Source organism: Cnephaeus nilssonii (assembly GCF_951640355.1).
Source record: "Cnephaeus nilssonii genome assembly, chromosome: 9".
Lineage (NCBI taxonomy): Eukaryota > Metazoa > Chordata > Mammalia > Chiroptera > Vespertilionidae > Cnephaeus > Cnephaeus nilssonii.
The window spans coordinates 39,371,869-39,399,006 of NC_137080.1; the positions used below are offsets into that span (position 1 = coordinate 39,371,869).

General features: G+C 39.3%; 1 protein-coding gene across 2 annotated transcripts; it reads right to left on the minus strand.

Annotated features, from left to right (window-relative positions):
- On the minus strand, window positions 1-27,044 carry QRSL1 (glutaminyl-tRNA amidotransferase subunit QRSL1). Of its 2 annotated transcripts, none has more exons than XM_079780411.1 (11): window positions 26,919-27,044; window positions 20,378-20,537; window positions 19,966-20,064; window positions 18,405-18,501; window positions 15,315-15,491; window positions 11,289-11,464; window positions 11,087-11,199; window positions 8,060-8,252; window positions 6,310-6,427; window positions 3,239-3,444; window positions 1-468 (listed from the first exon to the last, which is right to left on the minus strand). In XM_079780411.1, exons 1-11 carry the CDS (start codon window positions 26,940-26,942, stop codon window positions 251-253), a joined length of 1,581 nt encoding a protein of 526 aa, XP_079636537.1. In that variant the 5' UTR covers window positions 26,943-27,044; the 3' UTR covers window positions 1-250. The 2 variants fall into 2 exon arrangements, with proteins under 2 accessions (XP_079636537.1, XP_079636538.1); XM_079780412.1 differs by lacking the exon at window positions 26,919-27,044 and adding an exon at window positions 24,145-24,594.
- Window positions 27,045-27,138: the final 94 nt, after the last annotated feature.

Consider the following 27,138-nt stretch of genomic DNA (forward strand, 5'->3'; position numbering starts at 1 on the left):
TCAAAATGCATCACTTTTCAGGAACATGTGTCTTGTGTTACAGTAGACATCCTGTACTCTGCACTTAGCAGATGCTTAATAAATGCTGGCAGATTATACATAATTAACTATATCACAAGAATTTTAGACAATGGTTCCAAGGAATGATTATGCTGACAATGAACCAAACTGCAAGAGCTTAGCAAGATCATCTGACTTTTCTAGAATATAAAATCTTTAAGTCATTTTAGTTTGCATGATATAGTTGTCACTACTGTTTTAGAGAAACAGAAGCTAAGTCGTTTTCAAAGACTGATGAACAATCACCCATTATTTCTTGAAGTTGAATAACAGGAAACTGTACTTGTTTTTCAAACCATTTGGCAACTGTAAGAAGCTGCTGGTCACAAAACGCACGTCCAATAAACTGTAGTCCTATTGGCAACCCTTGGTTGGAGAGGGCCATAGGGACACTCACTGCTGGCAACCCTGAGTACAAGAAAGAAACCCATTAGTTGATTAATTCTCCATCCTAAGAAGCAGAGACCCTTCCACTTTCCAGTGCTAGTAGGACCATGATAAGGCTTAAAAAATAACAAAAAGTATGATATACATGCTTTTGTACTTTTCTTCATTCACTTAATGATAAATGTTGAAAATCACTGTTATTGGAACATCTCCATTCCTTCTTATAGCTGCATCTATTCCATTATGTGGGTTTACCATAATTTATTCAACCATTCTTCTACAGTTGGGCATGTAAGTTGTTTTCTGTGCTTAGCTATTTCTACAGTTGGGCATGTAAGTTGTTTTCTGTGCTTAGCCTAGTGAATTACTATGTACATGTTTTCTGGTATTCTTGAAAGCTTCTCAACAAAGAGGATTGCTTCATCAAACAATAAATAAATATGTAATTAGATAATGCCAAATTCCCCTCCAAAAAAGCTGTACCATTCTGAACTCCCATTAGCAAGATGAGGGATTTTTTCCTGCAGCTTTGCTTATCCTATCTAATAAAAGAGTAATATGCAAATTGACTGTCACACCAAGACACAAGATGGCTTCCACAAGATGGCCTGCAGGGGAGGGAAGTAGTGGGAGGTTAGGGGTGACCAGGCCAGCAGAGGAGGGCAGTTGGGGAAGACCAGGCAAGCAGGGGAGGGCAGTTGGGGAGGACCAGGCCAGCAGGGGAGGGCAGTTGGGGGAAACCAGGGCAGCGCAGGGGAGGACAGTTGGGAGCCAGCAGTCCTGGATTGTGAGAGGGATGACCGATCCGCCATTGGGATCGGGCCTAAATGGGCGGTCGGACATCCCTCAAGGGGTCCCAGATTGGAGAGGGTGCAGGCTAGGCTGAGGGACACCCCTCCCCTCCACCCCATGCACGAATTTCATGCACCGGGCTTCTAGTAGACTATATTGTTGAGCTTGTAAATTTTCCCAATTTGTTACATGAGAAATAGTAGCTCAGGGTAGTTTTTCCAGGTTTGGGGCAGAGAAAGTATAAAATCCTGGGACATCTTGTTATATCATAAAAAAAGGAAGTTTTCAAAAATTACTGGGGACAGGTCTAAAGGATACATGCAATTTGAAGGGGCTCCTGTTGACTAAATCTGGGGCAATATGAGCAGCAAAAACAATAATGATAGTAATTGCTTATATTACATTGAATTAAAACAAAAGAAGAAAGCTGCTCTTTAGAGAAGACTGCTAACTAATATACAGAGATGGAATGCTATAATTAGAAAGGTCACCATTTTGTAATTCTCTAGGTTTTAACTCAGGCAGGCAGCATGAATAGATGCTAAAACTGAGTTCAAGTTTATTGGGGATTAGGATATTCACATGGTCTCAAAGTATCACTTCACCAAATGCTTACAAGCGATAAAAGGAAAAATGTAACTCTACAAGGAAAACATCTGCAGTTACTTCCTTAACTAAGGGTTCAACTTAGTTTCCAAAAGCAGAGCAAACTAATGTTAACTGTTTCCTGACATCAAGAATATGTAGTATTTCTGTCAAAAATGTTGAACTCATTCCAATCTCAAGGAAGCAATCTGACAATTCAGATTATGGAGGGGACATCCTTCAGGACAAGTGAACTAGATTCTTCAAAAGAAATGTCACTTAGAAGAAAAATGTTAAAAGGTAGGGGATTTCTTATCAGAAGTAAGCAGGCCAGAAGAAAATAGCACAACATTTTTTTAAGTGCTAAAGAAAAGAACTGTCAAAACAGAATCCTATATATATCAAAAATAATCTTTAAAAATGAAAAGGAAAAAAGCGAAGAGAATTAGTTGCCATCAGACCTACCCTAAAAAAATGGCTAACGGAATTTCTCTAAACAGAAAGGATGTGATAAAAGAAAAAAAATCTTGACAGATCAGGGAGAAATAAACACAGTAAGCAAAAGTACAGGCAAGTACAGTAGACTTTCCATCTCCTCTTGAGTGTTCTATGCTATGTTTGATAATTGCTATAAAAATTATAATGCAGCCTGATGTAGTTCTAAAAAACAGAGAGCTGAGGGATTTAAAAAAGATACCATAAATGAATTATATATCAGGAAAAAACAACTTATAAAAGACATTTTGGTACAATTGATAATTCAACTTTATTAATTTAGAAAATTTAATTATTTAAATTTAAAATGCAACACTTAAATATGGACTACATTTGGCAAGTTATTATACAGTATTTATGTTAGTTTTCTTAGGTAAGATAATGGAATTGTGGTTATACAGGAGAATGTCTTTATTCTTAGAAGACTCATGATAAAGATGAAGTGTCATGATGTTGAATCTTAGAAAAGTGTGTGTGTGTGTGTGTGTGTGTGTGTGTGTCTGTGTGTGTGTGTGGAGAAAGAGGGAAAGACAGAGAGAGAGGGAAAGAGAGGAAGAGAGGAAGGAGAAAGTAAACGAGGCAAAATGTTAACAAGGGTGAACCCAGGCAAAGGTCATAGCGGTGTTCATTATGCGACTTTTCAACTTTTTTATAGGTCTGAAAAATTTTGAAAAGTTTAAAAATATGCTGCTAAGTGAACTGATTCTGAACATGTGTATGTGTGGTGAATCTGAGGATGTGTGTACCTATGCCCACGCACTACACACACACACACACACACACACACACACACTTTTCTAAGCATTCCAGAAGGACAAGCAATTGCCTTTAGGGAACGATCTAGCTAGAACCTAAGTGAAGACCAGGCTGCCTACTTAAAAATGTAAAGAAAATCTGAACATTCTTGAGGAACCCTCACCTGCCATATTTACAGCCTGTGTAAAAATATCACCCTGGGCACTTCGCGTTCTGTTGTCTTCTTTGATGAACTCCACGTACGGCACTGCCTCACTCAAGGTGGTGGGAGTTAGCAAGACATCCACTCCAGAGTTAAAAACATTCACAAAATCATTAGCAATGAGTCGTCTCACTTTCTGTGCTTTGATGAAGTAATTCTCATAGTTTCTATGGAAAAAAATAGGTGATATTTTAAGGGCTTTTTGTTATTTCTTTGAACAATTCTCATACGTGAGGCTTGTTAAAGAATTCACTGGATCTTGGCCTTTATGAGTTCGACTCCTACAACACATAAAAATGAATTTTGTTCAACTGTGATGTCATTAGAAAATTTGGTAGGTCTATAGTTTATAATCAATCAGAATTCACTACTAGATGCAATTCTGCATATATAATCATAAAACATTAATACTTCCAGGGAACCATTAAACCAGAACATTCATTTTCAGGTGAGGAAAATCAAGTATAGTTATTACAGAGATTGGCAGTGGTACAGGAAAGTCTAGAACTGGGTTCCTGGAGGCTCAGCTTAATCCTCTTTCTATTATAATGTCTTAATTCATCTATAGCAGTGATGGCGAACCTAGACACGCGTGTCAGCACTGACACGCGTAGCCATTTCTGATGACACGCGGCCGCTGAGGCGGCCGCATGCCGAGGATGAAACATTTGCTGCTCCTGAGGATGAAACATTTGCAAAATAATGTTTTTTCCTCAAAGTGACACACTACCCGAGTTATGCTCAGTTTTTTGGCGAAGTCTGACACACCAACCTCAAAAGGTTGCCCATCACTAATCTATAGTATAATGATAACTAATTATTAGAAGGACACTGAAGTTGTGCAAAATTCTAACATGCCATCAGAATTAGACATTAGAAAAAGGCTCTGCAAACAAAAACTGGGGAAAGTATGCTATGCTTGCAATTTTGTATTTTGTGGATAGGCACAGCCTAGATGGAAATGTGCAATTCAAGGAGAGATGCTTACTTTACTGAAAAGATTAAGGAATTAGCCAGACATAGGAGTTAGTGTAAGTCAATCATGCAGAGAAAGGGAAAAAGAAAAATGCTCTTCAAATCCTCCTGAAACTAATGAAGGCTGACAAAAGTACTAACTGTTCTAACTTCAGTTTCCTCACCTGTAAAAATGGATATCACAACTCCAGTCTTACTGCAAACCAAATACAATGAGATAAAAACGTAAAAATCTTTTTACCCTCAAAGAATGCTCTAGAACTATCAGATGTCCTAACTATCATTTGACCACAGGGTTTATAGAGAAGAATGCAGCCCTAACCGGTTTGGCTCAGTGGATAGAGCTTCGGCCTGCAGACTAAAGGGTCTCAGGTTCGATTCTGGTCAAGGGCATGTACCTTGGTTGCGGGCATATCCCCAGTGTGTGTGTGTGTGTGTGAGCAGGGGGGGGGGGGGGGGGGGCGGCGAGGAGGCAGCTGATTGGTTTCTCTCTCATCGATGTTTCTAACTCTCTATCCCCCTCCCTTCCTCTCTGTAAAAAATCAGTAAATTTTTAAAAAAGAGAGAAAAACGCAGACATCACCTGTAACTTATACAACAATAACAGTTGATGGCTTAAATAATGTATTAACAGCATTCCCAAACCTGAATTTTATAAAAGAACACATATTTCTGTTCTCTATGAAATTTCTTCCTCCTTTAAATATGGTTCAAAAGCAGAACTTCTGCTCCCATCAATGATGCTTCCATCAATGATGCCATATTAAACCACCAGAAAACAAGACAAAAGGAAACTACCATTTTCAGACCTTAGACAACAGGCATTCAGAAGAGGGAGCTCTGAGAGAAGAGAAACAAGTATGTGAAAAGCTCTTTGATTTCCCTAGAGCAGTGGTTGGCAAACCGAGGCTCGCAAGCCACATGTGGCTCTTTGGCCCCTTGAGTGTGGCTCGGCGTTAGAACCACTTCTTCAAAATAGACTCGCCCAGGCCAAAAACCGACTTCTACACATGGGCCATGAAGTTTCAATCGCACTGTATGTGCGTGCCCACACGTGGTATTTTGTGGAAGAGCCACACTCAAGGGACCAAAGAGCTGCGTGTGGCTTGCGGTTTGCCGACCACTGCCCTAGAGACAGTTTTCAGGCCCGTGCCCAGAGAGGCGGAACCTAAAAGGAGCTTAGGAGTGGGGAAATGGGGCTCTCTGTCAAAAAGGAAGATGGAAAGTTTGGAGAGGCAGACAGCCACAATTTGCCAGAGCAGAGTATTGGATAGGAATAAGTAGCACTCAGAGCTCAAGGGATCGCTTGAGTGTGGTGAGAACATTTAAGATCTACTACCTTAGCAACTTTCAAGTATATAATACAGTACTGTTAACTATGGTAAATATGATGGACTTTAGATCCCCAGAACTTACTCATCTTATCACTGGAAGTTTGCACCCTTTGGCCAACATCTCCCCATTTCCCCCAGCCCCAACCCCTGGCAACCACAATTCTACTCTGTTTCTGAGTTTGGCTTTTTCATATCTATCTATCTAAAAGATTCCACATGTTAGGGAGATCATATCGTATTTGTCTTTTTCTTATTTCATTTAGAATAATGCCTTCACAAGATGGTCAATAAACTAATATTGAAGACAATCTAGGTAGGAGTCATAGTAATTTAGAATTCTTTCTTGGAGCAAACAGGTGCATAGTGGAAGGAAAAAGTAAGTTGATTCACTAAATTTTTCTCGAGGGACATCAAAGTAACTTCCTACTTAAGGCTCTAACAGCCATAAGCCAATGTGGCTATAATAGTCAGGGGACATTTAATGAGGCCAAAATCCCTCAGGGCTTCCTACTCAGTTTTACTAATCATTTAATTAAAACTTCCCATTTTTGTTTGTTTCTGAATAACAGGAACCTAAAGTACCATAAATAAGCCTTTAATTGATTTCTAATTAAAATCATAAAGATTTTGCTTCTTTAGCAAATATTTCAACTTATAAGACCTGCTACTACTTTTCTGTTGAGTTTTTAAGAATGGGGAAAATTCCTAAACTAATTATCTTACTCTTTTAATAAGAAAAAGTTTCCTGAGAGAATTCTTCCTCTCACCACATCATTAAAGCCTTCTCGTCTGGTTGCAGCATACATGGCTTCAGTAGACACATTAATGTCACACCTGTGACCTGAAAACCAAAATGAGATAGACATTACTTAAGAAGGAAGTTTTGGCTGAAAAACAGACCTAAATTTACATCTGTGACCAATACAAAAATTGCAGATTGCCCTTCATGGTTTCCCTTCTTTATTTGCCTTGTGAGTGATTGGCCAGTCAGCAATCAAGGAAACAGAAGAAAATAACCAAGAGGGAGACACTATTTATTCACTTCCTCATTTGTTCGTTCATTGAAATGTTTACTGAGCATCTACCACGTACTAAGCATTACATTAGGTAAACTGAAAATACAAAGGTGAGATACTATCTCTTCAAGGTATTCAGTCCATAAAAGTGAATTGAACACACAGAGATATCCTACCTAATAATAGACAAATATGCAAACTGACCATACATCCGCTACACCCAAGCCACGCCCACCAGCCCAAGCCACGCTCACCAGCCAATCAGGGCGAGTATGCAAATAAACCAAACCAAGATGGCTACAGCCACCGAGAGCAAGGTTTCCCAGGCAACAGAGGGAAACAAGCTTTCCACCTGCCCTTGACAGGCCTAAGCCTCCACTCAAGCTACAAAGTTTCAATTATAGAAGGTAAACAAATTCAAACAGAATGGCGGAAACCATGGAGCTGGAGAGACCAGGCCAGGGTTGCCCGCGGTAACGGAGAAAGCAAAGCTTTCCGCACACCCTGGCCGGGCTCAGGCCTCTGCTTAATGCTACAAAGTTTCAATTATAGAAGGTGAATTAACTCAAACAGAAATGGCTGCCGGTGGAGCATGCAGGAGGCTTGGCTCCGCTCCAGGCTACAAAGTTTCAATTGTAGAAGGTAAATAAATTCCAGATACCAGGGCCTCCGCTTGGGTCGCCAGGGGGCGTGGCTGGCCTGCAAACCACCACAGGCTCCTCGCTCAGGCTACCCCACGCCCCAAGGGAACCCCACCCTGATCCGGGACGCCCTTCAGGGCAAACCAGCTGGCCCCCACTCCTGCACCAGGCCTCTATCCTATCTAATAAAAGAGTAATATGCAGATTGACCACCACTCCAACACACAATATGTCTGCCCCCATGTGGTCAAAGATCCTGCCCCCATGTGGACACAAGATGGCCACCACAAGATGGCCAGCAGGGGAGGGCAGTTGGGAGGCACCCGGCCTGCAAGGGAGGGAAGTTGGAGGCGATCAACCCTGCAGGGGAGGGCAGTTAGGGGTGACAGGGCCGGCAGAGGAGGGAAGTTGGGGGCAAACAGGCTGGCAGGGGAGCAATTAGGCATCAATCAGGCTGGCAGCAGAGTGGTTAGGGGGTGATCAGGCTGGCAGGCAGAAGCGTTTAGGGGCAATCAGGAAGGCAGGCAGGCAAGCAGTTGGGAGCCAGCAGTCCTGGATTGTGAGAGGGATCCCAGATTGGAGAGGGTACAGGCTGGGCTGAGGGACACCCCCCCCTCCGTGCACGAATTTCGTGCACCGGGCCTCTAGTTAATGATAAATAGTGTAAGTACAATGCTAAAATGATAAAGGATTCACTGATTTACTTTTCTAACTCATCAACACGATCTTGGGCAATATACATATATTGCCACTAATAAGTGAACCTTTCAAATGTTGAGACAACTACCTTAAAAATCCAAAACACAACCATCTTACCATACTCCAGCCCATCAAATCTTGCCATATTCGATGCCACTTCTGATGTACACAATACATGGTAGCAGACGATTGAGTAACTGGTGTGGGGCAGGGACACTTCAATTACTTTGGCCCCCTCAGACTCAAAGAGCTTAGCGGCTTTGGACCAAAGAGATTGTACTTCACTTGATAATTCTGGTACAAGATATTCCTTATTGGAAAAAGGTAAAAAACAGAAATTAGAACGTCTATATTGATGATTTATAAAAATTTGTACTCCAGGACCTTTGGCAATACATTAGAAAATTTGATTAAATTGCTAGTAGGTAACCAGAAAGACTGAACTAATTTAAGAGTGTTCATGGCACGACAAGCACAGTACTAGATATGAGTGAGCTCTTTAACAATAGTAAAGACTGGAGATTTGGTTGGAGACCTTATAATTGTTAAATGATTATTATATATCAGGTACCCTGTTAGATGCTTTTCAAAGATTTTCTACTTTAATGCTTTTAATAATCCCATGATGTAGGTATTATTTTTCAATTTATTAATAAAATATATAGAGACTAGAAAAGTTAAATAACTTTATTAAGATTACATAACAGGTAAGTAGAGGATCTACAACCTGTGCTTTCTCTAAGCCTTTAAAAGAAGGCACAGTTATGATCTTAATTGAAGATTTTAAAGAAAGTAGAATTTCTCTACAGTAATGGTCTCAACTGGGGGCAAGTTTACCTTCTTCCTGTCAACCGGGGACATTGGTAGCATCTGTAACATTTTTGGTTGTGGGATTGTGGTATGGTAGGGATGGTACCTCTAGGAGTAGAGGCAGTGATGCTGCTAAACATCTTACATTGCATAGGACAGTCTCCCACAACAAAAAATTATCCAAAAAATTACTGTTGCCCTGGCTGGGTGGCTTAGTTACTTGGAGTGTTGTCCTATATACCAAAAAGGTTGGGAGTTTGATTCCCAGTCCGGCACATACCCAGGTTGTGGGTTAAATCCTGGGCTGGGGCATGTATGGGAGGCAACTGATTGATGTTTCTCTCTCACATTGATGTTTCTTTTTCTTTCTCTCTGCCTCCCTTCCTTTCTCTCTAAAATCAATAAACATATCCTCGGTTGAGGATTAAAAGAAAATTACTGCTAAGCTTAAAGGTCAGTAATTCAATATATTTACTTTCATGTATGGATTACTTAATTGCTACCATAATAAATATGGTAGTAATACTAATAATAGTAATGTCAGTAACATTTATTGATCCTTTACTATGCATAGTATATCTTGGACTATGCCCTTTACATCAGGGATTAATAAATTAGGCCCATCAGTCAGATGTGACTTGATAGCTATTTTTGAAAATAAAGTTTTATTAGAACACAGCTACACTCCTTTCTTTACATACAGTCTATGGCTGCTTTCACACTACTACAGTGGCAGAGTTAAGTAGTTATGACAAACTGCATGGCCCACAAAGCCTAAAATATTTACTAATTGATACTTTATAGAAAAATCTTATAGACCCTTGCTTAACACATTGCAGACGGATCACGAGAATTCTCGCTTCATATTACACAGTGTTTTACAAAGTATCATACTTTAAAAAGATATTAGCTTGTAAGAACATGTAATAAATAACTTCAAAATGCAATGGGTATTTAATTTTAAAGCGTGCCTTTAACATTTATGTAAAATTGTACTTGTTCAATAGAAACTTATCTGGCCACTGGGTAAAGCTAGCAATAAAACTACTGGTCCGCAATGTGTTAACATGAGTATCTAATTCTTTTTATTGAGGTGTAATAGTTTATAACATAATGTTACATTAGTTTCAGTTGTACAGCATGATTTGATATTTGTATGTATTAAGAAATTGCCGAAACCAGTTTTGCTCAGTGGATAGAGTGTCGGCCTGCGGACTCAAGGGTCCCGGGTTCGATTCCGGTCAGGGGCAGGTACCTTGGTTGTGAGCACATCCCCAGTAGGGGGTGTGCAGGAGGCAGCTGATCGATGTTTCTCTCTCATCGATGTTTCTAACTCTATCCCTCTCTCTTCCTCTCTGTAAAAAATCAATAAAATATATTTTAAAAAAAGAAAAGAAATGATCACCACAATAGGTCTAGTTAACATCTGTCACCATACATAGTTTTTTTTTTCTTTTGATTAGAACCTTAAAGATATACTCTCTTAGCAACTTCCAAACATGCAATATAGTATTATTAACTACTAGAGGCCCGATGCACGAAATTCATGCAAGAGTAGGCCTTCTTTCCCCTGGCTGCTGGCACTGGCTTCCTTCTGGCTGCCGGCAGGCACCCAGGACCTGGGCTTCCCTCTGGCCGGGGGCAGGTACCTGGGACCCGGGCTTCCCTCGCAGCCCCAGCTTCGTCCGGTCTAATTAGCATATTATGCTTTTATTATTATAGATAGTCACCATGCTCTGTATTACATCCCTATGATGATTATCTAATTCAAACCTCACCATTCTCTGAAATCAATACTGTTATTATCCCCATTTTACAGATAAGGAAATTGAGCTTAGAGAAAATTGAGCTGGTTAGGTTACACATCTATAATAATAAAAGGGTAATATGCTAATTGGACCGGACGTTTTCCAGACATCATTCCAGACTTCCTTCCTGACGAATCCAGGGCCAGAGGGAAACCAGCCCGGGTCCCGGGTGCCTGTGGGCGGCCCGAGGGAAACCAGCCCGGGTCCCAGGTGTGTGCAGGTAGCTGGAGAAGGGAAGCAAGCTGGTGTCCTGGGTGCTTGTGGGCCGCCAGAGGAGGGAAGCAGTCCAGGTCCCAGGTGCCTGCTGGCGGCCTGAGGGGGAAAGCCTGGGTCCCGGGTGCCAGAGGGAAGCCAGTGCCGGCAGCCGGGGGAAAGAAGGCCTACTCTTGTACGAATTTTCGTGCATCGGGCCTCTAGTAGCTAATAAAAGTGGAAGAGCAAGGATTCAAACCTAACCAATCTGTTTCCTAAATCTTTGTATGTGACATGACAGTATTTCTGTAAAGTAATGAAAGGGAAGAATTACCTTGGGGATTCCTATACATAGTTTGCTTACATCTGTCAAACTGGGAAGTATAAATGATTTAACAGGATCTTGTACTGTGGTTGAATCTTTGCAGTCATGCCCAGCCAGTACACCTGTAAAGAAAAATACTTGGGAGTGACAGACATCATTGTTTTACAGTGAAATTGTAACATTTTCAAACTACATGGAATCATATAAATACCCAACACAGTTGCTGCATCATCCACACATCTGGTTAAGATTCCTGGCACATCCATTGAATTCACCAGGGGAATGAGACCGTGACGGGAAACTAAGCCATAGCTTGGTTTTAAACCAACAACTCCACAGTGGGCAGCTGGATTTCTGGTTGATCCTCCCGTATCTGATCCTAAAGCCCTGGAATTTAAATGGAATACTCTTTAGAAGAATGACATATCTCCAATTACATTTGGAATCTACCTTTTAAAACGTATATTTTAAAACTGTATTTCCCGCTGATTTTATAAAAGTAAAACATGCTTTTCTTAGAGAATTATTAAAGTATAGAAAAGGGTAAGAGGTAAAATATCCCACCATCCTGAGGCAAACACTGTTAATATTTGGCATATTCAAGTCTTTTTAAAAATGCATTTCTCTTTCATACTTCAGGTTATTCTGTAATCATAAGTTTCTATCTCTTTTTTGCTAATCATGAACCTTTTATTAGATCATTAAAATTACTGAAAATTTAAAATATGTATAATACTCTATCATCTCAGTTGGCAATTCCCAATATTTTAAAGTACATTCTCTTATCAATCTACATACAAATCTTATACCTTCCTTTAATGGCGACTTTACAGTATGCTTTTAACAACTGAATATACCCTTCCCAGAAATTCAGATACAGCCCTTCTACTACCCCATTTAGAATCATGGGTAGAAATGTATTTTAATTTATTTAAACATTATGTTATTGCCAACTAGAATAACAATTGCATAAGTTACTTTGTAATAAACACCTTTAAACATAAACATTTGCCCATATGTCTGATTATTTTTTAAGTTAGCTTCTAAGAAATAGAGTTAATGGGCCAAAGAGTCTGCCTGTTATTATAAGTTCTTAATATACACAGTCAAATTACTCATTAGAAAGGTTATACTAATTTATATTCTCAATTGCAGTAAATCAAATTGTGTTTAATGTTCCATTGTTCCACTGAGTTCTTAAAATATGGTTAAAGTGATAACCAAAAAGCTTTGTAAATGTGTATTTTAAAATAATTTTTCACATTTATTTGTATTTGTATTACCCAACTATGAAGTATCTGTTCATTGTTTTGCCCAGTTACCCATAGAGTATATTCTTTTCTTATTAAACAACAAAAACTCCCACAAAAACTAACTTTGAGGACATAATACTAGGTAAAATAAGCCATCACAAAAACTGCATAATTTCACTTAGAGTAGTCAAATTCAGAGACAGAAAGGACAAGAGTGGTTGCCAGAGGCTGGGGGACAGGCAAATGGTGAGCTGTTGTATAATGGGTACGAAGTTTCAGTTTTGCAAATGAAAAAAGTTCTGGAGATTGGTTGCACAACAATGTGAATGTATTTAACACTACTGAACTGCACATTAAAAATGGTTATTAAAATGGTAAATTTTATGTTATGTATATTTTACAATTAAAAATTAAAAACATTTAAAAAAACTGTTTCAGAAAAAGTTTTTCTAATTAGAAAAGTGTACATGGCTAATGGAAAAATTAAAATGTCCTATTGTATGATGTATATAAAGTAAAATTTCTCTTATAATTACTACCCTGATAAAAATGTAGTTATCAATTTTAATATACATTCATCCAGACACTTCCATGCAACTTGCATATATAATTATTACTTTTAATAAAACTAAGGTCATACTATACATACTATACAAGTCTTTCCATGTCACCAGTGCTCTAGCTCATTCTTTTTCATGGTGCATAGTATTCCAAGAATTTTCTTATTTTTAAAACTATTATAGAAAGAATGAATCAAAAGGTGGGGGGGGATAAAGCAGAACACTTGACAGTTTGGGACCCATTCAATCTGGAGTTAGTTTGAGTCTGTGCTTCTCTTGACTACACCCAGAATGAAGCTTTGGACTAAACAAGGCTCCTACCAGTCACATGGCCCTTGTATTCTACAGAAAATGCAAGTTAGACTGCCTTTCTTACCAAGTCCATTTGAGTCACAAAATCAGACTGTTGCTTTCACAATTTCTAAAACGATACATTTTCTTATTAGGATTCACTGACAGCTATGTAAAGTAAAACTTGCATTTCCATAGGAATTATGTGTCAAAATGCCATCTTCTCAAAGCTCATTCAGAAAGATGAACAGTGAATGGGGTGATGAGGATAGGAAAGAGTACCTAATCTGGCAGCCCTAACTTATCAGAACTCTCATTAATATTAATGCAGTGCTATAAAATTTCACAGAGATAAAATGAAATGGTTTTACTTGTTAACAAGATTCCAGGGAAACTAAAAAAAAAAAATCTGTAGAATCTAATAAATCCTCATAGCTCTAAAAATATAAATAATTTATAGCTTGCAATGTCCCTGAAAGAGCTTAGTTTCAGTGAATAATTAAGGAAAGAGAACTATAATAACAGCAATATTTATTTACTCTTCCTTAGATGGTTAGGAAATGCTTTACAAATGGGACTTAAGAGATAAAGCATGATTGATCCTTCCTAAATACAAAGTATGACAGTTGAACAAATCAGCTCCCTACAAACTTGAAAAACCTTTACTTACTAATATATATTTTTAGTTGCTGATAGATAAAAACACTATTTTAAATATTCTATTGATATATATTAGGAGCATTTTTTTCTTTCCTTTTTGGGGGGACAAAAGTCAGAATTAGGCGAAGGATAAACCATAGCTAACAATTTAACTCAGTAGCACTCAGCTAAAGCCATGGTAGGTTAGTACCTAAATATCTGTACAATCAGTAACCAGACACCCAAATAAATTATTTAAAAAATAAAATTCAATAAAGTCCATTTATGCTAATTGGTTTATTCTGCAAGATCCATAAAATCATGTTATTAAGAGAACCAGATATTATATAGGAAGACTTTAAATGTTATATTATTATTATTATTATTATTACTAGAGACCTGATGCACGAAGATTCGTGCAAGAATGGGCCTTCCTTCCCCTGGCTGCCAGCACCGCCTTCGCTCTGGCACGGAGCCGCCTTTCTGCTTTTGCTCCGGCCCAGAGCCGCCTTTCCACCTTCCCATGCTGTCCAGAGGCCCAGAGCTGCTGGGGTGGTGTGGAACGCCTGCGTCATCACCATGGTGACGACGCAAGCTTCCCGCCCCGCCCCCGGCTGCTTGGCGCCTGCGTATGCAAATTAACCCACAATCTTTGTTGGGTTAATTTGCATACTCACTCCTGATTGGCTGGTGGGCATCACGAAGGTACAGTCAATTTGCATCTTTCTATTTTATTAGTGTAGATTCTTTTTAAATCCTCATCTGAGGGGTAAGGATATTTTTTCCATTGATTTTAAAGAGAGTGGAAGGAAGAGGGAAGAGGGTGAGAAAGAGGAGAGAGAGAAACATCGATGTGGCAGAGACACATCGATTGCTTCCTACATGCTCTCAACTGGTAGTGGGGATCAAACCTGAAACCCAGGTACATGCCCTTGACCGGGAATTGAATCTGAGACCATCCGGTACACATACTGACACTCTAACCACTGACCAATGCCGGCCACGGCTAAATGTTATCTTAAAGTTAAATGTATAACTACACATAAGTGTACTGTATAGTTAAGTATTAATAAGATGTAATTTTGATATACCACTGGACACAAATAGCTCACTAAAAAGAAATAAAAATACTGAGGTATTGCCCAATTGGTATGGATCAATGGTTGATGGTCAATCTATGAACCAGGAGGTCACAGTTTGATTCCTGGTCAGGACACATGCCCAGGCTGAGGGCTCAATCCCCAGTAGGGGGCGCAGGAGACAGCTGATTAATGATTCTCAACATTGATGTTTCTATCTTTCTTCCTCTCCCTTCCTCTCTGAAATCAATAATATACATATATGTGTGTGTGTGTGTGTGTGTGTGTGTGTGTGTGTGTGTGTATGTATAAGAAATACCGAAGTATGAACTTGTCTATTGTTGGATTTTGCCTATAGTTTATGACTATTTGTCCCAGGTTGGGTTTTAAAGTACAAATAGGAAAAACATCTTACGCAAAGCATGTGAACGCTGATACGGCGGCTGCACTCCCTCCGGAGCTTCCTCCAGTTATAAGCCAATTTGTATCCTCATTCTCACCATGGGGTTTCTGCTTCCTCTTTTCTCGGTACTGTTTTGAATAACTCCAAGGGTTTTTAACTGGTCCGAATACACCATCTGTGCTACCAGATCTGAGATGAAGAAGAGAAGCAAGATATCTAATAAAACTTTCATTTTATGTGACAATTTCATCTTCTGATTATTATTTGCTCCTGACACTGTATAATCCACTGTAGTAAACTGAATTGGAAAAGACAGGAAGCCTGCTTAGATGTAGCTTTATTCAATTAGATAGTTGAAGAGTGGAGGATGGAAAGAGCATTTGTGATAGAAAGTAGAGAAAACTAGTCTACTAAGAAATAAAGATTTATATCCCAGTTGATCATCTAATTCAGTTTAAGATGATTTCCCGTGTAAATTAAGGTCTTCCGGTTGTAGTGTCACAAACATTCAAACAGTTAACACAAAGTCTTTTAAAGGAATCCCTCTTTTAATCAGAAGTTTTAAGAAAAGCATTATAAGTAGAATAGTAATAACTTATTTTTTAAATTCTGAAATAATTTCAATCATACAGAAAAATTATAAAAATAAAAATAGCATGAAAAGCACTTTACACCCTTTACCCAGATTCACCTACTGTTAACATCTGACCTTATTTATTTTATCATTTGTATGCTCTGTGTATGTGTGTCCATACACTTTTTTTTCTGAACCATTTAAGGGTAAATTATATTGCCATGGCTCTTTAGTCCTAAATACTTTAATATGTACTCGGTATGTTATTTCCTAAGATTAGGGTATTCTCTTATATAGTCACTAGAGGCCCAATGCACGAAATTCGTGCAAGGGGCTCGGCCCTCGCAGCCCTGGCTTCGTCCGGAAGGTCGTCCGGAGGGTCGTTCTGCTGTTTGGTCTAATTAGCATATTAGCTCTTTACTATATAGGATAGTACAGTTATCAATATCAGTAAATTTAACATTAATATGCTTTTATCTAATTTAATGTATATAATCCAATTTTGCCAGTTGATGCAATAATGTCATTTATAGCATTTTACCCCCTTCCAGTACAGGAGCAGATCTAGAGGCAGGTGCTACAGTTAGTTATCATTGTCTCTTAAGCCTCTTTTTTTTTACTTTTTTAATCATTCACTAGCCAATGAACATTGAGTTATTTCCAGTTTTTGGCAATTTGAAAAAAATCACAATAAATATTGTACTGAAAGGCCATTGACAGTGCTTTTGTGTAAACATAAGTCTTCACCTCTTGACCGAGATTGTTGGGCCATATGGTAAGTGCGTTTAACTTTATAAGACACTGCCAAACTATTTTCTAAAATGGTGACACCGCCCTAACTGGTTTGGCTCAGAGTGTCGGCCTGCGGACTGAAGGGTCCCAGCTTTGATTCCGGTCAAGGACATGTACCTTGGTTGCAGGCACATCCCCAGTAGGGGGTGTGCAAGAGGCAGCTGATAGATGTTTCCCTCTCATCGATGTTTCTAACTCTCTATCCCTCTCCCTTCCTCCCTGTAAAAAATCAATAAAATCTATTTTAAAAAATAAATAAATAAATAAAATGGTGACACCATTTTGAATTCCCTACCAGCAATGTATGAGAAATCCAATAGTTCTTTATCCTTGTCAGCACTTGATATTCTCATTTTTTAAGCCATTCTAATAGGTATAAGTATCTCATTGTGTTTTTTATTTGCATTTCCTTAACGTGATGCATTTTTATGTGTTGATTTGCCAACTGTGTATCTTCTTTAATGAAATGTCTGCTTACATCTTTACCCATTAAAAGAAAAACTGAGTTATTTTCTTAGCGAGTTGGGAAAGGGTCTATATATACTGGATGCATGCTCTTTCTCAGACAACAATGCAAGTATTTTCTTTCAGTCTATAGTTTTGTTTTGTTTTTTCATTTTTAAACAGTATATTTCAAAGTACAGAAGTTACTAATTTTAATGAAGTCCAAACCATCAATTTTTTATTTAACAAATTGTACTTTATGTGTCTTAAGAAATTTTTGTCTAACTCAAAGTAATAAAAATTTTCTCCTACATTTTCTTCTATAAGTTTTTTTTTTAATATATTTTTATTGATTTTTTACAGAGAGGAAGAGAGAGGGATAGAGAGTTAGAAACATTGATGATAGAGAAACATCAATCAGCTGCCTCTTGCACAACCCCTACTGGGGATGTGCCCGCAACCAAGGTACATGCCCTTGACCGGAATCGAACCTGGGACCTTTCAGTCCGCAGGCCGACGCTCTATCCACTGAGCCAAACCGGTTTCGGCTTCTTCTATAAGTTTTAGGTTTTATGTTCTTTAACTTATTTTAATCTAGAACATTTTCACAGCCTTCCTATGCTTTTTAGATATTGACACTTAATAGAATGTTTCTAATTTCAGATTTGTCTGTTTCCTTATTATTACTTTAGGATAGAAAAATTGCATAGATGATGGTGTGTTCCTCTTAGGGAATCACATCCGGAGGTACATGATGTTCACTTCACCCTCAATGATATTCATTTTGATCAGCTATTCAAGGCAATGTCCTAATAACCTATGTTTGAGTTTATTCCCATGGATTAATCTATTCAATATGTATTTACTAAATGCCCAAACAATTAAAAGACAAGCCAGAGATTGGAGAAAATATTTGCAAATCACCTGTATAATAATGGGTTTGAATCCAGACTGTATGAAAGAACTCTTACAACTCAATAAGATAAACAACCCAATTAAAAAAAAAAAAAAGGGGGTGGGAGGCAAAAGATTTAAATATATTCTTCAACAAAGAAGATATATGGGTGGCAAACCACATAATGTTTAACATTATTAGTCATCAGGGAAATACAAACTACAACTGAGATATTACTATATATGTATTAGACAGTAGAGCATAATCTCACAGAGGAAATGAGAAACTGGCATTAGAATCCTCAAAAAAAATCACCTCAATACTTTTAGGGAACTACATAATGAAATTAAAGACAGATGGAAGAAATACAAGAGAAGAAAATTTCAATTTTACTTACCCCATAGCAAACTCATCTAAGTTTGTTTTTCCCATTAGTAGAGCTCCCTGATCCAACAGCTTCTGAACTACTGTGGCATTATAAGGTGGTACATAACCTGAAAAAAATTCAGTAATTTTTATTACAGGAAAAAAACCAACAACAGTGAACATATAAAACATATTAAAGAAACAAGATTTTAAACTGCAATTAAGCAATTTGTATTGACATGTGTTAATTATTCTTAATTTGACTAGTAGGTTGTACTTTCTTCCAAAAGTTAATTTTTTCTATTGTTAAATGCTATGTTTTCCAAAGACAGTTTATATTCACTATTTTTATAACATAAAAACACTGACTTTAAAAGTACTACAAAATATTGAATAACAAAGGTGTACCTAATTCATTTGACACTAATCACAAATCATATTTTTTATCATTGTACTTGACTTTTTCTTCTCAGATAATGCTATTTCACAGTGATTTTTGTCCATTTCCAGTCAGAAATAGTTTTTTATTGTTAATTAAAATTCTCTCCATGTAGTGTATATTCAAAAACAATTAACAACAGTCTACCTATCAGAGGAACCTAGGCACATACCTCAGAATATTACTTTTAGTATATAGTACTCTGAATAACCTTTTTCCATTTCCTGTTCTTTCTATGATCCAAGCATCTTGATAAACGTGATTCCTTTTTGACTTACTAAACTGTAAAGAATAAAACTAAACATTATAATACTCAAATAAATATCTATAATAATAAAAGTATAAAATGCTAATTAGACCGGACAGCCAAACGACCTTCCTGACATCCTTCTGGATGAAGCGGTGGCAGCGGGGGCTGAGGCAGAGGCAGTTAAGGGTAATCAGGCAGGGAGGTGAGCAGTTAAGAGGTGATCAGGCAGGCAGGCAGAAGGGTTAGGGGCGATGAGGCAGGCAGTAAAGTGGTTAGGGGCGATGAGGCAGGCAGGCAGGCCAGCGGTTAAGAGCCAGCTGTCCCACAGAGATCAGGCCTAAACCGACAGTCCGACATCCCTCAAGGGGTCCCAGATTGCAAGAGGGTACAGGCCAGGCTGAGGGACCCTTCCCCCCCCCCCCCCTGCCCCCCACCCCCACCCTCCGCGCACGAATTTCGTGCACTGGGCCTCTAATAGTGATATAAGAGGTACAGGAATCAAGAAATAAAAAATAATGGGAGTAGTGGCTAACGAATCCTCACACCATCCTTAAGATGATGGGTAATGACAGCCACTTCATACTCTTCCCATGTTATCACGGAGTGGGAGTTAAAGGTTGCTTAGTGTGTTTGTGGTGATCAGTTACTGAGTCTTCCTAAATAGGATTGCTAAAACTTCCTAAATTACATTCATCCACTAAGTGGGCCTACCTCTAAAGAATAGTTTTGCATTCTGAAAGAGCAAATATTACAAAATATTACAAAAAATGTAATACTCCATCCTAAGTATCTTCTTTGCAGATATAATTAGTGTGAGAATATCTTGGTGCTTTACTATCTTTTCTTTAATTTAAACTGAAAAATTCTTATTTTTAATAAATGCTGTGATCAGTTAAACTTTACCTTTCAACATGTTTGATGCACATGTTGTCTCAATGCCAGTTGTGCTAAAGTTGTCTTTTACTGCAACAGGAATTCCATCTAAATCCCCAAGTGAGTGACCTGTGTTAAAAAGCCAAAAGAACAGAAGTATCTAATTCAAGATATAATGACACATTAATACTAGTTAATAACTATTAGTTCTTGGTAAAGATACTTCTTCAGAAATTAAATTCAGGTTAGCAATTATTGCAGTTGGACAGTAAAAAGCATCACATATCCAATTGCCTCATTTTTTATTATACCGCATGGCAAGTTCTTTAAATAAGGGAATGCTTTATGCTAAAAGATTCACTTGCCAAATGGAGACTGCTACATCTAATTAAAACTCTTTCTCTAAGGATATAACAACTGAGTATAATTCAAAGTAATTTACCTTTCTTATATCTTTCCTCTGATTCTTCAGCTTGCTTTAAGGCCACTTCTTCTGATACAGTAATGTAAGCATTTAGAAACTTGGTCTTCTTGATCAGGGAGAGACATTTTTGACAGAGCTCAGTTGGAGTAATTTGGCCTTGTTTCAGTGCAACAGAAACCTATAATATATACAGTTCAAAAACCCTTTGTTGAGTCTGCAGAAGTTCCAAATATTACAGTGATGCAGGCAGGTAGAGTGGTTATAAGTATAAATTTTGAAGTAAGGCTTGGATTCCAAACCAAGAGAACCTATTAACTCTACACTTAGTGTAGTGAACCAGGGTAACACCCTGACCAGCTTGAAGACGGTTTGGAGGACACCACATTCATAGGCCTAGCTAAGTAACTGTTTCTAAGCCAGGCTTGAACAAACAAGAGCGATGGTTTAGGTCAGTGGTTGGCAAACTCGTTAGTCAACAGAGCCAAATATCAACAGTACAACAATTGAAATTTCTTTTGAGAGCCAAATTTTTAAAACTTAAACTATATAGGTAGGTACATTGTTATTAACTTAATTAGGTTACTCCTTCAATCGCACTGTACGTGCGCGCCTGCACGTGGTATTTTGTGGAAGAGCCACACTCAAGGGGCAAAAGAGCCGCATGTGGCTCGTGAGCCACGGTTTGCCAACCACTGGTTTAGGTAAACCATCCTGCCCAGGAGAAGTAGAGGTCCAGCATGGGTGAAGCATGGGTTAGGATAGATTGTGTAAAGAGAGTAGCTTAGCCGCAACACAGCAGTCCATAGAGAAAGAAAAATGAAATAGACAATACAGGACCTTAATGGCTCTAAATAAATTATCTTTATTAAATAGATCTTTGGAGAATTCAAGCAAAATCCACTAGTCATTAAGAGAAATGCTTAGAAAATATGGATTCAAAAGCAAACAGACTTTCCTGAAATCTGGTCCTCACTGCATCAGGAAGACTGGTAAAGAAAGCATTAAAATAAACTGTACTACAAGTTACCAGAATCTGCATATTGATAGTAAGTGAAGCCTCAGGTGAAGTGATAATTATTTAATACTTCCTATAGAAGTAATAACTACATACTTACAAGGTAAAATAAGTAACAAGAAGTTGAAGACAATACCAAATCTTTGGCGATAATATGAAAAGACAGATGGGAGCTCAGAGATAAGGCGGGGGGGGGGGGGGGGCGTGGGGAAGAATATTTATTGAGTATTTACCAAGAGCCAGGCATTGTTGTTGGCTTTATGTGCATTATTACTGAATTTAATCCTTAAAACAACTACAGAAGTGAAGTATTATTAACATCATTTAGAGATGAAGAAACTGAAGGTCAGAGAGGTTAAGTGATTTGTCCAAAGACACACAAATAGTAAAGGGTAGAAGTAATTTTTTAATATATGTTCCTTCATCATTTCTCTCTGCACTAGTGGAAGCTTAGTTTGTCCTCTAAGTTGAATGTATTTCCACGTGTCCTAAGTGCATCAAGCAATACGAGTTTGCATTTGGAGGAAAATCTGCAAATGATCTGCTCTTAGCTGTTGAATAAGTCATCAAAGCAGTAGTATTCTTAAGGCTGAGGGTTTTAAATGAGAAAAGCTGTGGGACAGGCCTTTGAGAGGACCTAATGCTGATGGACAAGAGGAGGAAAGAACTGCCATGGAGAGTCTGGGGAGTGACTCAGGGATGGAGAGGGGAGCTGGGCTTGACTTAAAGGAGGTAACCTGGTAACAAGAAGAGATATTTCTATTCAACTGTTTGTATGCAATGTGAACTTACAAGAAAGGAGCCAAAGAGAAATAAAATGATAGCAGTGTGTTCTAAAATTGTAAATATGGAGTGAGAAGAAAGAATAAAGTGTTAGGCTGGGTAGAAGAGAGTCAGAACTAGCAAACACGCAAAGCTAGAGAGACAGATAGGTATATAGGCAGGTCTATCCCATGGCAAAGTTGTAATAGGAAAATTATGTCTGCCACTTTCTCTCCTTCTTTGCCTCAAGTCCTCTAATGCCCACTATCCTCAAACTGCTTTCTGACTTGTCAACTGGTATAAGAATAAGAGGTAATAAGGAGTTACAGTTGTGAGAAATCAGATTGCCCAGGAGCATGTACTTTAAATAGTGCTGATGTTCGTTAGGACCATTTTTAGGAAATCCAGATTTGAGAAAATCAGTAAGGGAATTGGAGAAGAGAAATGAAAACAAAGATGCTAATGAATTAGAATGGATTGAGCATAAGGAATATGAGGTATAAATAGTACAGTTCTCCTGGGACAAAACTAAAGCTGTCATATTTGAATATAGGATGAAATCAAATATAAAACTTTTTGTAAAAAAACAAATTCTCGCCCGGCCAGTGTGGCTCAGTGGTTGGGCATCAACCCATGCACCAAGAGGCCTCTGGTTTGATTCCTGGTCAGGGCGTATGTCCGGGTTGTGGGCTCAATCCCCAGTAGGGGGCGTGCAGGAGGCAGCCAATCAATGTTGATGTTTCTCTCTCCTGGATGTTTGTATCTTTCTCTCCCTTCCTCTTGCTCAAAGATCAATAAAAACATATTAAAACAAAACAAAACAACATCAAAAACAAATTCTCTCTCCCTGGCACTTCTTTCCTCTAATGGAAACTAGGCTTTTCCGAGGCCATTGCTTCTCCTGCAGCTTTCTAAAGGGGTGGCTATTTTAGCTCCTATCTGCCATGTACCAGAGTCCAGAGGAGGAGAAAAGAATATGTGGGCAGGCTTCCTCCCAGGTCTTTAATGCCTTTCTCTTCCCTCTTCTTTCAAAACCCAGCTCAAAAGAAGAACAGGCCTTGGAGAGGATTATATTACCCTTTAAGTCTCCCTACACCAAGTCTCCCTACTACTCGTTTTCATTCATTGAAGATTTGAGCAGTTAGCTCACTGTAATCTTCTTTACTATGGCTCCTGTTCCTATTTCTGTTGAAGTCAAACTTCAAGTTATGTACACTGACACCCGGCCTCTCAGTTCTTGACTTCACTTTACACAAACTTTCCTCCATCTTACCCCAGTGACCAACTCACATGGTCATAGCCCAGACTACATACATCATACCAATCTCTCTCTATATAAAAGGCCAAGTGTCTGTCTGTCCAACTGGTAGCTATGATGCACACTGACCACCAGGGGGCAGACGCTCAACACAGGAGCTGCCAAGACGTGCAATGACCATTTAAAAATAAATGGCACCACTGACCTGGCGCCAACAAACCAACACTTGGCTTCCCCCAAGTGGGACACAGGCCGCGCCACCACCCCAGAGCGACACCCCACCAAATCACAGCCAACACTGCCAAGACTCCATGGCGCAAAATGTGGCCCACAGTCCAGCCCAGCCTGGCCTGGAAACAGTCGCTGTGGGCGCGGGGGTGGTGGGGTGGTGGTAATGACGTCATATAGCAACGCCTGGCTTCCTCTCCCTAGCAACTAGCCTCCTAGCAGTTTCTTCAGCCCAGGAACCCAATTTGCTTTATAGTCAGGTGCAAAATTTTACAATTTAATCAAATGTTTGTGAAGCGTTTTCACGTGCCTCATCTCATTTGATCCTCACAGAAGTTCTGGAGTACAGAGATAGAAGACTCGGTAGAATCCTATTTTGTTTTCATTAGCCAGAAAATGGAGATTTAGAAAGTTTAGAAACTTGACCCAACTGAAAAGAAGAAATGGTGGAACTTGAAAATGACTTCAGGTTTTCTCACTGTACAGAATATAGTCAAACACTGCTACTGTTAAATACTTTACCCTTTTTTCCCCCTGTGTGATCCATAATAATAATCTGCTTCATGTTGATATTTACTGCTGTGTTGCTGACAATTACCTGAAAGAGAAGTTGGGGTGCTTCACTGGGCTGGAAAAAGTTTAGCTAAATCAGAAAGCGGGTCTAATTAAGCAAGTTTATTCTGTATCTATAAAAGGCTAAGTTGACTCGCGCATGCCCAATACATATAAAGCTCTCACTGGCGCCAATTGCATGTGTGTGTTTCCATCTGTCATTATCAATTGTGAATTTGGTTGACACTTCTATTGTAGAGAAAGGGTGAATAGCAACATTAAATATTTCTTCTAATTTATTTCCTTTCAATGTGCACGAATCCATGCACCAGGACATTAGTATCTATATAAGTATCAATTCTAGTTATCCCACATCTCCTGTCCCTTAAGCTCATTTACTCTACTACCTACAAGGTTAGCAAGAAAATGGGGACCTCAGTTCTAAAACCCCAAGGAAATAGATTCTGCCAACAACAAATGAGGACCCTACAACTTAAGATGAAACCACAGCCCTGGCTGACACTTTGATTTCAGCCTTGTGAGACTCTAAGCAGAGACCCCCATAACTCCCCTCCTGTACTCCTATTGGATGCACGAAATTTGTACAAGAGTAGGCCTTCCTTCCCCCGGCTGCTGGCACTGGCTTCCCTCTGGCACCCGGGACCCGGACTTCCCTCGCAGCCCTGGCTTCTTCGGGAAGGTTGTCCGGAAGGACATCTGGTCTAATTAGCATATTACACTTTTATTATTATAAAGAATTAAACTTTAGAATATTAGTCTGGTGTCTGGCTCCTAGAAACAATGGGGTCATGCCACATAAAAGGAAGGTAAAAAGTAAGACTCCTCTCCCTTCCTGAATTTTACCTGGGTATAATTTACTAATAGTTTTACTTCCTATTTGGCACTGTAGCTCTTTTTTTGTGCTTCCTCCCAGGGCTCTTCTGTTGCCCTAAGCCTCCACTTAGGTCCCCCAAACTGCCTCAAAACTCCATAGTTTCGAGCCCTTCCCTTAATTTCCTCTTCAGCAAATTTTCCCTTTCTTCAATTGATTATCTCAACTAGGGTGTGATGGAAAGAAATTTGATTGAACTATTATATTTTACAACAATGGATGAATAAATCATTAAGCCTTTCCAGGCATCTTAACATATTTAAAATAGAATGTGTACTAAATTCATCTCTAATTGGTAGAACTTGGGGCAATGATTCAATGATGTGGAGAGAATACAGAGTGGACAAAAGATGTATTTCGGGTGGGGAAAATCACCACCAAATAATGTTTTGCATACAATATCAATAAATAATTGTTAAAGGAGTGATTAAGTGAAAGCAAGCATGCCAAGGCAACCATCCTCCTGTCTACCCCTGGGTCAGTTCCGCTAAATTTTTTTTATCCCCTTGACGTAAAAGTTGTTTCGCATGATGCTTCCCTCAACAACACGAGGAAAGGGTTGGCACATAAAAGGTGGAGCTGAATGGGAAAAGAACAGAAAAAGAAAAGGCCATGTTTTTTCAGTTATATTTCATTTTAAAACAATTTTTTTCTTTTTAAAGAACAAATAGGATTCTGCACTGTAAAGTCCAGATGCAATTAAAATAGTAAAACAGTAATTATTTGGGGGAAGACCTATTTATTATTTAAAGCCTGTGGACTTAAAAGAAGTTCTCATAATTTAGTTTTCTAAAAGGCTGCCAGGTGGGAAGAAAAGACATTCCTGGTGAAGACAGAAGGCATGGTAGGTCCTCAACCTCTACATATCAGCAGAATCACCTGGAGCCTTTGTTAAACCAAATACTCTGGGCCTTACCACACAGATCTGCCTCGGTGGAGAACAGCTGAGTTTTAACAAGGGCGAGAGGTAAGTCTTATAGCAGAGGGCCTGCAGACAGTTATAAAGGCTGAGAGAGCTAGAGCAGGAAGCAGAGACCTGAATTAAAACCCTAACAGTAGGGATAAAGCAAGAAAACAGATTGCAGGCATAATTTCAAGACAGAATTAAGAGGGGTTAGTGACTTATTGGATATTACAGATGAAGAGGAATCTAAAGGCAACGAGGATAAAGTTGTCCCACTAATAAGAGACTATTAAGAATTCAGAAATCAGGTTTTTTTTTGTTTTGTTTTGGTTTTTTTTTTCTAAAGATGGTAAGAGGGGGTCCTATTACAAGGAAGTCGACTTTGGTTACATTGGGTTTGAGGTGCTTACGGGGACATTTGTTAGAGATGTCCAGAAGACACTCACAAATACAGCCTAGAATTACTAAAGGACGTTCAGGAAACAGGGACAAGGATAAAGGAATCATTGGTATTTTAGTGGTAGTTAAAGCCTAGAGAATGATATATCAAGGGAGGGGGAGAAAGAGGGGGGATTATTAGTTTGGCTTTTGCAAGGGGCAGAGTTGCTAGGCTCCTTAGAACTGCATCAAATGAGTGGTCGGGGGCAGAAGAGACACTGAGGGGGGCCAGCGCAACCCCCCTCTTCTGGCAGCGCCCCAGCCTCGGCAAACGTCTAGTTGAGAAGCCGGAGTTCACTTCCACCCCACAGCTCCGCGGTATAGAAGCTCCCCTGCTAAGGTCCTAACTCCAGAACCCGTATGGAGAGTACAGCCAAAGGACCCACAGGTACGAATCCCCAACCCAGTTCCAGGGAAGGAGGCGGCGTGGCCAGGCCCGGGGACTCCATGCCCACGGACTCCACGAATCTGGCCGACCTCCCTGGGCCCTCAGCAGCCAATTCCACTCACTTCTCGGAGGGTCCGGCCCAGCATAGTCTTCGTGTCCAGCCTGCCGCCACAGGGGCCAGGTGACAGGGAGGAAAAACAAAGGTCAACCACTGCTACGGGTAGTACATGGGCGCAGCCATCTTTGCTCGTCACTGCACCTTTCAACACCGAGTACTCCCATTGGTCGGATTGCCGCCCGAGGAAATGATCTTTGCACGCGATTGGTTGGCGCCGCAAGGCA